Here is an 18,035-nt window from a genome sequence, read left to right on the forward strand (position 1 = left end):
ATCAGCCAGCAAGAAAATTAAGAGAAGTCCAAAACACCTGAAGGGAGGGAGGGTGTTTTGGAAGTTTGCCCATATGGTCCTGCCTCAAAAGGAGGATGGATGTGCCTCAACAGTGCAGAAGTGACTCAAGGGAGCTCCGCTTGAGCCGCCTTGCTCTAAGCTATGCTCCAGCCTCCGGGGCTGGAAGGAGGCCAGGCAGGAAGCCTGGGGAAGAAGACGCCTTCCAGCCCCGCCTGCCCGCCTTCTCTGGCAGAAAGAGCCCGCTGCCAGGCACCATCGCCATGCGGGCCGGCTGCAACAGTGAGTATCGCAAAGAGGGGAGAGACATCCATCCAAAGAGCCCTGGGCTCCATGCAGTGGGAGAGGAATGCCGCCCAATGTAGCTGGGTTGTGGTTGGGATTGCTCAGCAAGGAGGCGCCGGCGCTTGGCCCTTTTCTCCTCTCGCGGTGCCTCTGAGCGCGTGCAGAGTGCTTCCCTATTCCCCCCTTTCTCTCTCTCTCTCTCTCTTTCTGCCCGGGCTCTAGAAAGCCTTGCCTGCCCGGGTTCCTTTTCGAGCCCCGAACAGGTTGTGCGGGAACTTCCTCCCCGGGCTGGAAGGGCAGGTGTTTGCTTATGCAACCTTTCCTTCCTTCTTCCTTTCCTTCCTCCCATCCTTCTTCCCGGCACTGGGGGGCCTCCTCGCCACCCACTTTCGGTTTCTGCTCAGGGAGGACCCTTCCACACAGCCATATAACCCAGAATATCAAAGGCAGACAACCCACAAGATCTGCTCTGAACTGGGTTCTCATATTATCTGGCAGTAAAGGTAAAGGTGAAGGGTTTCCCCTGACATTAAGTCCAGTCGTGCCCCACTCTGGGGGGTTGGTGCTCATCTCCATTTCTAAGCCAAAGAGCCAGCATTGTCCTTAGACACCTCCATGGTCATGTGGCTGGCATGACTGCATGAAGCACCCTTACCTTCCTGCTGGAGCACTACTCACATTTGCATGTTTTCGAACTGCTAGGTTGGCAGAAGCTGGGGCTGACAGTGGAAGTGCACACAGCTCCCCAGATTCGAACCTGTGACCTTTCAGTCAACAAGTTTACCAGCTCAGCGGTTTAACCCACTACGCCACCCACTGACAATGGGGACTCATATAATCAGGTTTTAAGCAGAAAAGCTGGGATCAAATCCTGGGATATAGGGCCTGTCTGTATAAAATCCCACATTATCTGCTGTGAGCTGGGATATATGGCAGTGTGGACACAGATGACCCAGTTCAAAGCAGATATTGTGGGATTTCATGCCTTGATATTCTGGGATATAGGGCTGTGTGGAAGGGGCCTGTGTTATATGGCAGTGTGGACTCAAGACAACCCAGGGCCCTTCCACACAGCCCTATACCACAGAACTGGCCCATTGCCAGGATTTTGATTGGGGGGGGGGGGGTGAGTTTGACCTAGCAAACCTTTTGTATCATTGTCCCAATACCCCCATGCATATGGGATATATTGAGCGTGGTGATCAGATCATGATATGAATAAACATAACAGTTTAAATAATGTACTAGCAAGGCCTTCTCGCGGACCACCATGAGAATTTCGGGGGGAGGGGGGCTGAAGCCCCTCAACACCCCTCCTCCCCACTACATGGCTGTACCAGAATATCAAGGCAGAAAATCTCACAATATCTGCTTTGAACTGGGTTATCTAAGTCCACATTTCGATAATGTGGGATTTTCTGCCCTGATATTCTGGGATATAGGGCTGTGTGGAAGGGCCCTGAGTCCACACTGCCATATAATACTTGAGTCTATGCACCTGTTAATGCGACGTCCCTCCTTCCCTCCAGCCTTCCACCTTGTCTAGCATTGCTGTATTTTCTAGTGATAATAATAATAAATCTTTGTTTATATACCTATTGCTAACCAAAGCAGGGCAGTCTTGGGCCCCTTCCACACAGCTGAATAAAATCCCACATTTTCTGCTTTGAACTGGAATATATGGCAGCGTGGACTCAGATATCGTAGGGCACTATCAAGGCAGAAAATCCCACAATATCTGCTTTGAACTGAGTTATTTGAGTCCACACTGCCATATGTTACAGTTCAAGGCAGATAATGTGGGATTTTATTCAGCTGTGTGGAAGGAGCCCCGGTTCAAAGCAGATATTGTGGATTATCTGCCTTCTGGGTGATATGGCTGTGTGGCAGGGCCCTAAGGCTGGATCTACATCCCAGGACCTGATCCCAGATTATCTGCTTTGAACTGGATTATATGAGTCTACACTGCCAGATAAGCAGATAATCTGGGATCAGATCTTGGTATATAGGGCCCTTCCACACAGCCATATAACCCGGAATATTGAGGCAGAAAATCCCACAATATCTGCTTTGCACTGGGTTGAGTCCACACTGCCATATATTCCAGTTCAAAGTAGAAAATGTGGGATTTTATCCAGCAGCATACAAGGGGCCTCAGTTTAGTAATCATGGCTTCTATGAGGAGTTTAGCTTTGATTTGCACAAATGTTAGTTAATTTGTCATTTTAACAGACCGTACATTCAAGGGGCCCATCCACACAGCCCTATATCCCAGAATATTAAGGCAGAAAAGCCCACATTATTGGAGTGTGAACTCAGACAACTCAGTTCAAAGCAGATATTGTTTTGATTTTCTCCCTTGATATTCTGGGCTATAGGGCTGTGTGAAAGGGCCCAAGTTGTGTCTAATAAACTAGTTTCTTTGCAACAGCTCCCCTGGCTACCAGTTTGTTTCTGAGCACATTCAAAGTCATGGTTTTGATTTATGAAGTGCTACGTGGCTCAGATCCAGGCTATTTGGCAGTTGATTTCTCCCTATCTGGACTCTGGAACTTCCTTCCCAGGCCAGAATGACCTTCGCCCTGTAGTCTTTCTGTTAGCAGGCAAAAGCCTTTTTATTCAGGCAGAGTTTTAAAGAAGGGGAATGGGAGTCCTGCCTTAGGCTAATATTTATTTATTTTATCAGAAGCAAACCCAAGGATGCAGTTGTAATTTATTTTAAAAACACAAAGTTTTAAAATTTGGCATTATATTAAATGTCCTTTGACTAGTTACTGGCCACTTGGAGTGTCTCTGGTGTTGCTGCAAGAAGGTCCTCCATTGTGCATGTGGCAGGGCTCAGGCTGCATTGTAATCTGTGGTCTGTGGTTTGCTCTTCTCCATACACACATATTGTGGACTCCACTTTGTACCCCTAATTCTTAAGGTTGGCTCTGTATCTCGTGGTATTTTAATTGTATTTTGCCTTGGCTTGGGCCCCATATAAGCTGTCCCGAGTCCCTTCGGGAAGATGGAGGCGGGGTAGAAAAATAAAGTTGTTGTTGTTGTTGTTCTTCTTCTTCTTCTTCCTCTTCTTCCTCTTCTTCCTCTTCTTCTTCTTCTTCTTCTTCTTCTTCTTCTTCTTCTTCTTCTTCTTCTATGTCCAATGGTTACTGCATTCCCTGGTGTCTTCTTTCTTGGAAGGTGGAGTGCATGTGGAGAGTTTACAGTCCCTCATTTTGTTTTCCATATTTGTTGCAGATTTTACTTAGAATTTGAGTGGATCCTGTCTCAGTAGCTTGAAATAGCTCTATTGGCTATATACCTTTGAGTACACCTTCCACTTTACTTTCTAAAATTGTAGGTTTGTTTTGAAATTGTTTTTCCTTTAATGGATCTGCCATTCTTTTGTATTTCTTAAATAGTTTTAAATTGTATTCTTTTCTATTGTCTTTTTTATTACTGGGTTGCTGTGAGTTTTTGGGGCTATATGGCCATGTTCCAGAAGCGTTCTCTTCTGACGTTTCACCCACATCTGTTTCTTCTTGATCATGTAGTGTGTTCTCCTGCTGGTCATATAACATGTCTGCTCTTGGCTACTACTTTTGATTTTTCAGATCTTGTGGAACAGGTTCCTCGTTCTATTTCTTGGTGTCATCTTCTGTTTCTCTGCATTGTTTATTCTAGCAGTTATTTGTCAATGTACACAGGTGGCTGAACAGTGGCATTCACGGTTCTGACCTTATTTCAGTTCCCTTTTACATTTGCTTCTTATTTGTCCTTACTTGCTTTAACTGATTGAAGTTTATCTTTCTTTTTGCATTCCTCTTGATAGTGTCCCTGGCATCAATCTAGGATTAGTCTGGCTTTCTGTCATTTCGGCTTCATAGTACAAATCTTTTTTATTATTTTAGCATTATTTTTACATTGTACAGGGTGTCATCCTTGCATTTTGGGATGGTGCTTGATTTAAATCTTTTTATTTATTTATTTATTTATTTACGACATTTATAGCCTGCCTTTCTCAGTAGTACTTGAATGGTACTAGAAAAACTGATATGCCTTAATCCTGGTTTATGTATTATCTATTCTAAACACATGGATAACTGAGTGATTCATATTTTACAGGATTTGTGGTAGCCTTATTCAGAAGTTCAGACTAGTTGCTTTACCACAAAACATTAAGCAAGTAAAATTGAGTGGTGCCACCTCCTCACTTTTTTGTGCTTTTAGCTGCCTGGGAAAACATGCTTTAAATGTATTATAAATGCTGCCATATATCCATTTACCTTTTAACACATAAAGTATTTTTAGAGTAAATTAAGGGATGCTTGTGGTACTTTTATTTTTTTAATGAAAATAAATTTGATTAACCTGATCAAAAACTTGCATACAGCCACACCAGTTTATGTCATCCAATAAACAAATGATTTTCAATCAACTTTCCATTACCTCCCTTAGTGTCATCTATTGGGTGACATATTTTCCGGGGAATGTGGATGTTGACCTAAAGGTTTTCCATTTATCCTTGTATTCCTTTGTAGATTTTCTCATGTTTCTTTTTCAGATTTTATGAAGTTGGGAGGATTTATCATTGCATCTTTATGTGCCTGGTACTTGGGGTCCCTTTTGGCATATATAATACCTGAAGACTCAATAATATCAACTTATGACAATCTTCAGAACCTTGCCAAAAAACCAAAAATTGTGGGTATGTAAGTGTATTCTACTGTAGATTTTTACAGTGACACTCCCATTTCATTTTTGTTTTTGTTAGTTGACTGCTTTATGATGTCCTACTTTAACTAATAGCCTAGTTGTTTTGTGAAAGAGATTTTTTTCACTGTAAGGGCAGCATCCTACTTCTGCTATTTGAAAGATATGGTCACCAGTAACTTGCCTTTTCTTCCTGCATCTCCTGTTAATGTTTAACTAAAGCAGCCATATAATGTGACACATATGGAGTTTTATTCCACCCCTGCTCTTCTTGTAGCAGGGAATAATAATAATAATAATAATAATAATAATAATAATTGTGATGACATCATTGAATCAAATGAATGACACAAAATGGTACTCCGGTTACAAGAAAGAGATGCTGTTTGGTAGCAGTTTAAGACCCCTTCCACACAGCTGTTTAAAATCCACATTGAGCTGGATTATCTGGCAGTGTGGACTCAGATATTCCAATTGAAATGAGATATTGTGGATTATCTGCTTTGATATTCCGGGTTTTATGGCTGTGTGAAAGGGCCTTAAGTCAGTATATACTGCATTTTTACCTTTGATAAAAACTTTGTGCTGGCAGGACTGGTCGACTAACAGGTTGCCGGTTCAAATCCGAGAAGTAGGGTAAGCTCCCGTATGTCGAGCTTTAGCTTCTCATGCAGGGACATGAGGGAAGCCTCCCACAGGCTGGTAAAACATCAATCATTCAGGCATCCCCTGGGCGACATCCTTTCAGACAACCCATTCTCTCACTCCAGAAGCAACTTGCAGTTTCTCAAGTGGCTTCTGACATGAAAACCCCCCTCTAATATTACTCTGATGCAAAGTTCTTTTAATAAAGAAACATCTGCTCTACTTAGGCAATTAAGTCTTTAACACAGCAGTGTAAATATCAGTTGCCATAGAAATAGTTCCATGTGTGCGTTATAGGGATCATGGTCTAAAGATTATAAGGGAACGTAGGGATTTCTTTATCTTTTCACATATTGTCTCAGTAGTATTTTTTAAGTATCCCACCCATCTAAAATATATTCAGCATTGCAACACTTGAAATTTAGAGCAGTTTAAAAATTTAAAAAGGAACAACTTTAAACTTATCGTGGTCCTAATTATGTCTATTGTATAGATGGGAGCTGAAGGTCGAAGTGAGTCAGTTTGGACCTCATTCCAAGTTATAGCTTCAAAAGCTTATTTACTGTTTGACATGATATCCATTTTGATAAAACCATGACTTGTGACTAGCTGTGTGTATACAAGTTTGGAGGATAGGTGAAGAAGAACTGAAGGCAACTGATCTACACAATTACAGTTTGTAGTGCCAAATGAACAAAACTGAATTATTGAGAAAGTTCTCAAAGATATCAATACATCTAGTGATTTTCCTGCACAGGTTGGTTGAAACAGAGAATTTTGGCCCATGTGTTGTGCCGGTATCTTCAAAAAGATTATTCAAATGCACACTTTGTGGCTCAAAACTCAAAGGGCATCTGGAATGATGATCAAGATGGGAACTGTGACTTGCATGTGTAATTTTACCCCTAATAATCCCAAGGAGTGGGAAAATATGACAGTGTAATAAGTAAAGAAGATGGTGGGTTGTGTAGTCCCTAACGTCTTGATATCTGTTGATACCATCACTTGCAAATAAAAAACTGAATTAGTGATAATGTAAGACTTATTAAGGTTATATTTTGATCTTTCAATGGTCATAGCTTGATTTGACTAATGAGTGCTTTTGTGAGCCGCCCAAAGTCCCTTTGGGAAGATGGTGGTGGGATACAAATAAAGTTTTATTATATTATTTTTAAAGAATTAATCTATTATCTGTACTAGAATGGATAGTATCGCTTCCCACATGGAAAGTCATATTACTGAAGAAGAGAGGTGCATGGGAGCTTTCCACCTAAGCAAGAATCTACTTGTGTAGTAATCTTTCACACACAAAAAAAACTTCTCTTCAGATGTGTTGCTGTGTGAGGAAAATGACAACAGAGAGACGTTAGGGATTTACTAGGATTTCCAAGCAGGCATGAATAATGTCTGGGGAAAAAATCACATGACTTGAGTGATATAACTGTCTTGCTCAAAATTGACCTCTCCTAATAATAGGCACATGGGAAGGTAACTGGCTTTGGAAGAGCCTCAAAAATTAATCTTATTAGATGCAATTGGTTGGGATTCTGGGAGCTAATAATTTTCTGGCTTTGTTTCTTGGACCATCTCATTCTATTCCTTCGTCAGAATATTTACTGGAGTAGCAGGGTACATCAATGCAGCATAAAACATACTTTAGAACAGTGGTTCTCAACCTTGTTCCTCCAGGTGTTTTGGACTTCAGCTCCCATAATTCTTAACAGCTGGTAAGGTGGCTGGGATTTCTGGGAGTTGAAGTCCAAAATAACTGGACGACCAAAGGTTGAGAACCATTGCTCTAGAATTTCTTCATAAGATTTAGTCAGGGTTTCCAGCACATTGGCAATATTGCCTAGAGTCAGTGAGGTATCTGTTAAACAAAAGGTGTTCATGTAAGCACAACTATTGGGACCTTTGCAATTATTATAAAATGAGTAATACAAGAGTATTATGGCAATAGTTTCTCTGTAGTTTAAATATAACATTGGGTCGGTAAATATATGTAATGAACAAGTTTTAACATCAATATAGGTAAATAATAAAATTAAGAGTGAAAATTTTAATGTCGGAGATGATATGGCTTAAAGTCCACAGGGACATCATGTGGCTCATTGTTTTCCTCAAACATATGAAATGGCCCTATACCCCATTTTAAAAATCCCGAATCAGGTATTTTCACCACAAAAGTATGAGACATAATTTCTCGAGATCCCGGCAAATTATTGTAATAATTTCCTTCAATCTCCTCTCCCTGTGCCTTAAAATTGGCCAAGGATTCGCAAAATTGTAACTGGAAGAAAATTCCATTTTTTTTTATTTTTAGCAGAAAATATTTTAATGCAGCCCACCTAGGTGACAATATTTGCCAGTGTACCACCTGCAACTCCCCTTTTAAAGTATAGTTTTAATCCCATTTTAACGTTAACCTTTTATGTTTTAGCTGTATTTTCTTTAAATTGTAAGCTGCATTGAGTTCCAAAGGCAGAATAGAAATAAATATAACAATAAAAACAACGACTACTACTAATGATCTATTGCGAATGACATACCACTATGTTCAAATACTTCCTCTCTTTCACTGTAGTTCCAGCCCCTAAAAGACAGAAATGTGACCAATGGGCTCCATGTCCGCCTCGAAGCTATGCTTATCGCATACTCAGTGGTGGAGGCAGGGAGAAGTATGCAAAAATTTGTTTTGAAGATGAACTGTAAGTATAACTATCTACCAATCCCTTTGTAAGTTTCTATTAAAATTCAATTCAATTTATCACATCAGATCTCCAATTGAGTCTAGTTAGATTGTAACAAAGTAACAAGGATCATGTTGTATGAGACAAAAAGCTGATCTAGTCCAGCTTTCTGATCATATCATTGTCAACTAATTGCCTTTGGAAATTGACAGCAACAGAATACAATAGCATACTCCCACTACTATTCCTCATTAACTGACATGAAGAAAATAACATACTTCTTCAAGACAACCTGATAGTTCTTACTTGCTCCTTGAGAAGCTGGGCGTTTTAATAGATTTAGATAAGTAAACGGCTGCAAACTTAGTACTGGAGAAAAGAGTTGCTTTTTATCAGAACATAGTTAAATATTGGAAATCATATCCCAGAATACAATAGCTAACTAGTCCATTTTCTGTCCTGGTAGAGGATTTAGGCAACTGTGTTTATATTATATTATATTATATTATATTATATTATATTATATTATATTATATTATATTATATTAGCTGTACCCAACCACGCATTGCTGTGGCCCAGTGAAAGGATAGAGAAAGAGGACGTGTCAGATATATGTGATTTCACAATGCTTTTAGGTAGGTAATATTTGTGGTGGTTACATTCTCTGCAGATATGGAGATTGTGTTGTTTGGTGACTCTGGAACACGGAACATATTACTGCCTATGTAATAAGCTATCCGTGTCCTGATGTAAACCATAGATTTCTAAAGATTGTCTATGAGTGTAAACATAGATAGTTGGATTGATGGATGGATCTCTTTCTTTGTCTGCCCTCCTCTTGGGGAGAATAACAGGAGTGTGGCTTCCTCGTTGGAAGAGGCCATGGGGCCCTCCCAGGGAGCGACCACAGTGCCTTCTCCTCCCTATTTTTGAAAATATGGCTACCAGTATTAAGCAACTCTAAAATCAGGATATTATATTATCGCTGCATGGTATGTTTAATTTTCTCATTTCCTGGTCTCCATTGTTAAAGCAGCTTTGGGAAAAAAAATGGTGAAATATGTCTAACTGGATATTTTCAGAATTAAAACAGACAGTGGGCTCTCCAGATTACTCTAAATCCGGGATCCTCAAACCTTTAAAGCAGAGGGCCAGTTCATGGTCCCTCAGACTGTTGGGGACCAAAGTATAGTTAAAAAAAACACCATGCACACTGAACATATCTTATTTGTACTGCAAATAAAACAATGAACAAACAATATTTAAAATGAAGAACAATTTTTACCAACATAAATTTATCAGTATTTCAGTGGGAAGTATGGGCCTGCTTTTGGCTGATGAGATAGTCAAGTTAATTAAGATCATTGTTGTCATGTGCTTTAAGACTGAGGGCAACTCAAAGTCTAAAGTTTAGGGTGAAGGCCAGGTAAATAACCTTGGAGGACCACATCCAGCCTGCCAGTCTTAGTTTGGCAACTCCTGTTCTAAATAATTTATATTTCCTTATTTCTTTTGATCTTTCCAGGGGTTGTTGCCTTAATATCAATTTGTTGCATTCTTTTTTTTAACCGTTTGTAGTAGGTTTCTGGATCTGTAAGTTTTTCCTCTGTGTATGTGTACATGATATTACTTTTAGGGTCATGGAGCCATAGTTAAAAGTGCCATTTTTGATGTACTAAGAGAAATACATAAATAAAAATTTAGAATGGAATGAATAGTATTTCTTTTTTTGTTCTGCTATCCCAGCATTTAAAAAAAAAAAAAACCTACCTGGGTAAAGTTGGGCTATAAAATACTGCATCTGGACCCAGGAATTGCCAGAAAATAATAATGTCCTTTGGAATATTTTTTAATCTGAGCATGACAGCAACAATACTGAAATTTCCATACACCATTGCCCTGTCTAGAGGAGCCCAGTATTGCACAGGTAGATTTGTTGTCTGGCTTTGCATGAAGTTGCTCCATAGCCATATAATTTTTAGAGGTATCACACAACTAATGCAACTTTAGCAATGGTATAGAATGCAGTGATCTCAAGAAAACACAAGATGGGGTTGGGGTACCCTTGGTTTCCTATGGACCACCCTCTTAAACATAGTTAAGAAATCAGATGGGTTATCTTTGCACAAGCTGACAAGATAACTTCCCTTTTTGTGTTTGTGTTGCGGTTTTGATTGTACTGTTGCATTAAGTAGATTTCCCTCTGGAAGTTATTGTTTCAATTCTTTTTCTTTTTCCCAACTCCATTCTTCTAGAATTTTGCTTTATTTCAGAATTAAGTATCATAGGAAATAACTTCATGGGAAAAGCCTATGTGACATACTTTCAAAATTAATGCTTGATATTTCATTTTCAGGCTCATAAGCGAAGAAAAAGGGAATGTTGGAAGAGGAATAAATATTGCAGTTGTAGACTGTGAGTAAAAGGTCATAATCTGATGGGTTATAGCTAGCATCACACAACCAGAGATCTCCTTGCATAACAAGTTTTTTCCCCTTCCTTTGGAGCACATTTGGTATGCAAGAAAGGCTATAAAAATGCCCGCCCTTTTATACAGTAGAGTCTTGCTTATCTGACCTTTGCTTATCTGATGTTTTGTCTTATCCGACACTCTTATTTGACACTCCCTTTTCCTCCAGCATTTCCCTTTCGATTAAAGAAGTGCTCCCCAACTCTCCATTCCCAATAAGTCAAAAAGGCCAGACAAGAAGGAGCAGGAGGGAGGAAAGGGGGAAAAGAGGCAGGACCGGAAGCGGAAGCGTCCTCCCTTCTTCCCTCTGTGATTTCCATGCTAGTCTTCCACATCCAGGCACTTCCTGCTGGGTTGTTCTATCCCCAAGGCATTGCCTTAACCCGTTTAGTTAGGCTTGGGCGGTTTCGTTCGTTAATTTCGTAATTCGTTATTAATTCGTATTTAAATTAGCTTACGATCCAATATTGAGCCATGCAGGACTACTGTGAGGAGTAATTAAAAATCGAAACAATTTTTCCAATTTATTTCGTATTGTTTTGTAATTGTTTCATAATTGGTTCAAAATTGTTTCGAAATTGTTTCGTAATTATTTCCGTATGTCTTGTGCAAGTTTTATAGTTGTTGTTTGGTTTATCAGTGATAAAAACTAAATTATCACACCAACAGTCAACAACAGAGGGAGAGGGAAGCTTCAGAAGTTCCCTCTGTCCCATTTGGAGGGTTTTTTAGCATATTGCGCAATCACGTCCGCCATTAACGAATCAATTCGTAATTTTATGAAATTTTGTATATTTCGAACTTTTTTAAAGGAAAATTTCGGAATTCTTTAAAAAAACGAAACGCAAGGGCCCCCTAAAAACGAAACGAGTTTAGAAGCAAATTTTTCTGTGGTTACCCAAGCCTACTTTGAGTCCCTGTTGTTAGTATTCTAGGTGTCTAGCACCGCATCGGACAGATAACAGTAGGAAACTCCATATTATCTGACATTTTCATTTATCTGACGCTCTTACGGCCCGTTTATGTCAGATAAGCAAGACTCTACTGTATTATCTGGGAGCTCTATCCATATCTTGTCTCTGCAAAGCACCAAGGAGATGTTTTGACAGATTTCCAACGTAGTTCCATTATATTGCTTTAAATAGTAAATTTAGCAATGTCTATGTTTTTTATGAACCACATTTAGAATCTTTTGGGTCAAAGCAGGACAAAAATGTAATATGCAGTAATGTTACAGGTTAAATTTCCCTTATTTGGAAATCTTAAATTCTCCCAAAACCACAACCTTGGGGAGGGGGGTGATTTTGGACTACCTGAATTTGCATATATATATATATATATATATAATGAGATATCTAATCAGACACTTTTGAGGCAGCAGCCGCACACCTGCCTGATAACTTCTCAGATCCTCAGTCTTTCAGATTCTTGCAAATGCAAGACTGAAGGTAGACTGAGGACTTGAGAAACAAATTATTTTTTTTAATTGGTAAATAATAGGGAAAAAATGTCTAATGGGTATACACTCATTTTTTTAAAAAAAAACTATTTTCTTTCTTTTAGATGACACTGGAAAAGTTGTTGCTGCAAAATATTTTGACATGTGGCAAGGGGGTAAGAGTGTTAGATATAAGCATACAAGAATAGGATCTGCTATCAAACATTTTTATTTAAACAACAGCTACAACAGCTGTAGTAGTTGCAAATTATCATGGGTCAGGATCTGTCTTGACCAGAACCTTTCTGCAGCTATGTCTTAGTGATCATGGAACAGATTTTATAAAAAACAAAATTCTGTAATTTCCCATCACCAAAGGTAATGCCAAAACAAGGTATACAAATAATTTAAACCATGTGCCCTAATTGGGAAATAATTTCCATGAGTGGAACTCTGTTTTATGTAGACGAGGAGAACAACACAGTAGAGTTGAGATGTTGGAGGCATGGAGATAGCCCAGCAGATAGCCCTTGGGGCTCCTCAAAACATACTTAGGGGCTCCGTGCTTCCCTCCACTCCAAGTTCTCTCTCCTCTTTCCTGCTCCTCCCCCTCCTCCCCCTCCTCCTCCTCCCTTGTCACCAAAATCCTCCCCCCCCCCCCCCCGCCTTTGCTGCCAAAAGCCTTCCCCCCATTGCCACCCAGGTCACTTCACCTGTGCTTCCAAAATTCTTTTTCCTCCCACCATTCAATGCTAATCAAGGTGATTAATTTCAACATCCACACAGGCCTCCAATAGACAAGAGTCTTTCTCATACCCTGGACCTCCAACAGATATATAACCCCCCCTGTCTAATTTCCAATATACCTCACAATCTCTGAGGATGCCTGAGGATGTGGGTGAAATGTCAGGAGAGAATGCTTCTGGAACATGGCCATACAGCTCGGAAAACTCACAGCAACCCACTGGTTAAAATAGTTCTTTGTTTAAAGTATTGTATTGTTCTTTCTTTCTTTCTTTCTTTCTTTCTTTTTTGCACTGCAAACAAGATATGTACCATTTGAATAGGAAAATGTTCATTTTTTCCAGTTAGTTCACACAAATGTTCTCCATCCATCTGCCACTGGCCCAGCCTGTCTCAAATTTTTAAAACACAATGTGTCAAAATGTTTGCCCATGTCTGATCTGTATACATTAGGGTGGGTCAAAAAAATTTGCCTCCTGTGTCATAAAAACATTATGAATGAACATATAATGCTTTGAGTCCCCCTGTTAGGGTAGAGAAAGGCGGGGTATAAATGTGGCAAATAAATAAATATAGCAGCAGATGATGCAACAGATCATAGCCTGAACTCTCCTCTACACAAAACTACAATTCAACATAGTCTCCATCAATTTGTACACATTTGCACCATCGTTTAACCCAGACATAAAAAACCATTTTGAACAAAAATCAGGTTCTTGCTTCATGACCCTTGATTTTAAAACTGTTTTAATTTCATTCAAGTCATTGAATCTGAAACCACATAGGTTGTCTTTCAGAGGTCCAAACAGGTAAAAGTCAGAAGGGGCCAACTTTACAATCTTTACAGCTTTAAAATCAGGGGTCACGAAGCAAAACCCTGAATTTTTCCAAAATAGTTTTGATGCCTGGTTAAACGATGGCGCAAATGTGTACCAATTGATGGTAACTATGTTGAACAGTAGTTCTTTGTAGAGGACAGTTCAGGCTATGATTTGTAGCATTTTTTTTCCTGTTATATATTCATTCATGTTTTTAATGACACAGGAGGCAAAACTTTTTGACCCACCCACGTATAATATAATATATAATATAATATAATATTAAAACATTGGGGCTCCATGAGAAATTTTTGCTTCAAAAAGTGCTCAGTGGCTGAAAAAGTTTGAGAACCCCTGAGATAGCCAATTTGCATAGATCTTAAAGAACTTTTTTTGCCAATAGAATTCTCTGGACCAATGGCTGATTTCATCAGAAAGGCCCCTTTGAGGTCACTGCTCCTGATGGTAACTCATGATGATGGAAGTAGCAGGTAAATATTTGTGCTTCCATATTGTATCAACACTACACCCTTACCCTGCTTCCATCCTGTAAAATCCTGGGATTTGAAGTGTGGCATAGATAGCTGCCAGGTTTCAGCTAAGTGTAGTGGTGAATCGTGGGGGGTTCACCACTGCCCTTAATATATTTTTAGACTGAATTGTATAAGAACAATCCAAGTTAGCTCCTCACCCCTATATGTAAAAATACATCCAGTTCCTTGACTTTTGAACTATAATCTTGAATGCATTATCTATCCCACTTACATACAGACTATTACTATATTTGGTATAGTACTTAATATTCTCTGCTGGGGAACTCTAATACTGTAAGTCAGGAGAGTTCACCAGAGTTCTGCAGCAGAGAATTCAATGCTCAAACTATGAATCCTAAGATTCTGTAGGATGAAGAAGCCATAACAATTAAATTGTAAACTGCCGTAAATGTGAAATGTATTCATACTCCCATTCATAATACAACTAGTAGTTCAGCCTTGAAGACTTTGAGAAAGTTGTGAATATGATTAACTTTAGTGGCAAGCTTTGTCAAATTTGAAGATATTTTTTGTGTGGATATTAGTCATTTGAAGGCATGAACTTGTTTGCATGTTTTATTTATTTATGTATTTATGTATTTATTTACGATATTTCTTGAACCAAAAGATGACTCAAGGTGGCTTGGGAGAAACATTCTAGCCATCTGCTTCTTCAAAGCCAGCCCTTCAAACATGTGTTTTGGGCTTCAAATCTCTGTATCAGTGGTTCTCAACTTGTGGGTCCCCAGGTGTTTTGGCTTACAACTCCCAGAAATCCCAGCAAATTTACCAGCTGTTAAGATTTCTGGGAGTTGAAGGCCAAAACATCTGAGGACCCACAGGTTGAGAACCACTGCTATGGATAATTTAGTCATAATAAATTTTATTTCTACCACTTTAAACTGGGATTGTAAACATGGGTATTAACCAAATATGTGAATAGATATAATATTCAAAGTTATTCTTTTGCTTACATATTTTGGTTATATTGCCCTTTGTACAATTTTAAAGTAAGATGCTAGACAAGAATATCTAATCTTTATTGGAATGTGTTCCCTTAAAATAGAAGCTTCTTTTATGATGACAAGTTTTGCATCCGTGTATTGTCGAAGGCTTTCATGGCCGGAATCACTGGGTTGTTGTACTTTTTTGGGCTATATGGCCATGTTCTAGAAGAATTCTCTCCTGACGTTTCACCTGCATCTATAGCAGGCATCCTCAGAGGTTGTTAGGTTGTGACCTCACAACCTCTGAGGATGCCTAGCATAGATGCAGGCAAAACATCTGGAGAGAATGCTTTTAGAACCTGGCCATAAAGCCCAAAGAACCTACAACAACTCTTCTGCATCCTTGTTCTCTGATGTGGAGAACTGCAGGTGGTTTAGTTGTAGATTTATATGTTCTAAGATACGAACATCATGATTAAAAGAAAGTATGCTTCATAATGGAGCCCCCGGTGGCGCAGTAGGATAAACTACTGAGCTGCTGTACTTGCTGACCAAAAGATGGACAGCTCCCGCTGTTAGCCACAGCTTCTGTCAACCTAGCAGTTTGAAGATATGCAAATGGTAATAGATCAATAGGTACTGCTTCAGTGGAAAGGTAACAGCGCTCCATGCAGTCATGCCAGCCCCATGACTTGGAGGTGTCTATAGATAACGCCGCCTCTTCAACTTAGAAATGGAAATGAGCACCACCCCCCACAGTCGGACACGACTCGACTTAATGTCGGGGAAACCTTTATGCTCCATAATAAGCACATATTGTGCTTCACTGAGTTACCTGGATTATAGCCTTATGCAACGGATAGATATGATAAAGGCAGCAGAATTCTTCATTGAATGGCTTTATTTGTATACTCTAAAATGTGTGTGAGTGTCCACATGTATGTGAATGTTCATATAGCCCTTAGTGTACATTACATGTAGCCGTTATGGCCAAAAATGTCATATATCCCTTTGCTAAGAGCAAATTAGTTGTTATTTTTATATGCCTATTTGTGTGTATAAAAGTAGGGAACTATTAAAATACAGTAACATAACACAGTAGAAAACACAAACACCAATTAAATATATATAATCATTTCAGAGGGCATAACAGTTTAAAAGCACATATATTAAAAACAATCAATTCACTTTTAAGGGGAAAAAAACCCTTCTAGTAGGTCTACCAGAAGAGATTGATTCTTAATGCTATTTAAAGACAGATGGTGGGAGCACTTTTCAGAGCTCTTCCAGCAGGTTATTCCACCATTTGGGAGTAGCTAATGAGAGTCCTCTGGTTATCATTTGCTAGCCTGGTCCTGGCAAAAAAGGAAGAAGAAGAAAGTGACAATATCAAAATAAATGAATCCTGATTTATCTAAATTTTGATTTTAAAAAATCTGGGCAGTAGAAGGTATAAGGCTAATTTTTTCTTATCTCTCACACAGGTTAAAAGAGGATGGGAAAAAGGCAATTGCTGAACTCGGAAGTAAAGAAATACGAAATTTGAAATTTAGATCAAGTTGGGTCTTCATAGGAGGAAAAGGGTTTAAGCTACCAGAAAATATAGAAAAGGAAAAGGTAAAACTTTTAATTAAGAAACTCAAATTGGTATATAATATCATGATCACTTTCTGGCACTGGCTAGACGATCTCAAAATAGGTTGACCTCCACATTCTTGGCCCCATCGATGCACTGACCATTTAATGCAGTTGCTTGTGTTCTTTATTACTTCTTAATTCAAATCCATACTGTTTTTGTTAATATGGTAAACAAGAAATTCATTTTCACAATTAGATTATTTTGAAACAATAGACCAAATTAATGTTTGTTGTATATGCCTTTAAACAGATCAACCATTCTGACATGAATAAGAACCGATACGATGGCTGGCCAGCGGAAATCCAGATAGAAGGCTGTATTCCGAAGAACATGACGAACTGAATTCTCAAATACTATCCACAAACTGTGCCTACCACAGTTCTCGTAAACAATTCACCATCAATTGCCAATGTTCACTATTTTACACTAGGCAAAATTTGTTTGAACAGCCGAGTTCACTGAGTTCTTGCAGCCAAATCTATTTATTTTGGCATACAACTGATTATATTTTCTTCTTCTACTAATGTGTTCTGCTGTGTCCTATGAAAAATCAGTTTGTTTTAAGTCACAGGTTTTTTGCAGTCAGTAAAATGACATGTTTATATATTGGCATGTTGTTTTTAGTAACCAAAGATCAGATGGGCAGTGAAGCGTACAAAATAATCCCTTATTTATGTCTCCATTCACTACTTTTTACTTGAAACATTTGAAGGCCTAACCTATGGTAGTCATGAAACAAGTGCTTTCATGGTCCACAGTTTATACTTGAACCTTTTACCTATTTATTATTTTAAAAATACACTTGAAACAATAAACAGATTCTATTTTAAACTTAGCTCTGTGGTATTTTATAACCAAATTAAGCATTGGGAACAAAACATTGCTTTTGAAAAATTGAATTAGAACATACACGTTCTGGGTTGAGTGACTTACCATGGGTGAAATGAAAGTAAGTACTACATAGTTGGTTATGTTTATTATGTGTTGTTTATTCGTTCATATGGTTCCGACTCTTTGTGACCTCATGAACCAGCCCACGGCAGAGCTCCCTGTCAGCCGTCGCTACCCCCAGTTCCTTCAAGGTCAAGCCAGTCACTTCAAGGATACCATCC

At 39.0% G+C, this 18,035-nt stretch overlaps 1 protein-coding gene across 1 annotated transcript; it reads left to right on the forward strand.

The window, feature by feature from the left end:
* The first annotated feature begins 209 nt into the window (after positions 1–209).
* FAM3B (FAM3 metabolism regulating signaling molecule B) lies at positions 210–17,754 on the forward strand. Its single transcript, XM_060770308.2, has 8 exons — positions 210–300; positions 4,850–4,993; positions 8,228–8,351; positions 10,691–10,749; positions 12,368–12,418; positions 14,208–14,295; positions 16,769–16,901; positions 17,173–17,754. The coding sequence occupies exons 1-8, from the start codon at positions 282–284 to the stop codon at positions 17,263–17,265; spliced, it is 711 nt and encodes a 236-aa protein (XP_060626291.2). The 5' UTR covers positions 210–281; the 3' UTR covers positions 17,266–17,754.
* The last annotated feature ends 281 nt before the right edge of the window (positions 17,755–18,035 follow it).

This window comes from Anolis sagrei, chromosome 3, assembly GCF_037176765.1.
Source record: "Anolis sagrei isolate rAnoSag1 chromosome 3, rAnoSag1.mat, whole genome shotgun sequence".
NCBI lineage: Eukaryota > Metazoa > Chordata > Lepidosauria > Squamata > Dactyloidae > Anolis > Anolis sagrei.

Coding starts and splice junctions, on each gene's coding strand:
- FAM3B (XM_060770308.2), top strand. Junction 12,419..14,207: donor TTTTGACATGTGGCAAGGGG/GTAAGAGTGTTA, acceptor TTTTGCCAATAG/AATTCTCTGGACCAATGGCT. Junction 16,902..17,172: donor AAAATATAGAAAAGGAAAAG/GTAAAACTTTTA, acceptor GCCTTTAAACAG/ATCAACCATTCTGACATGAA.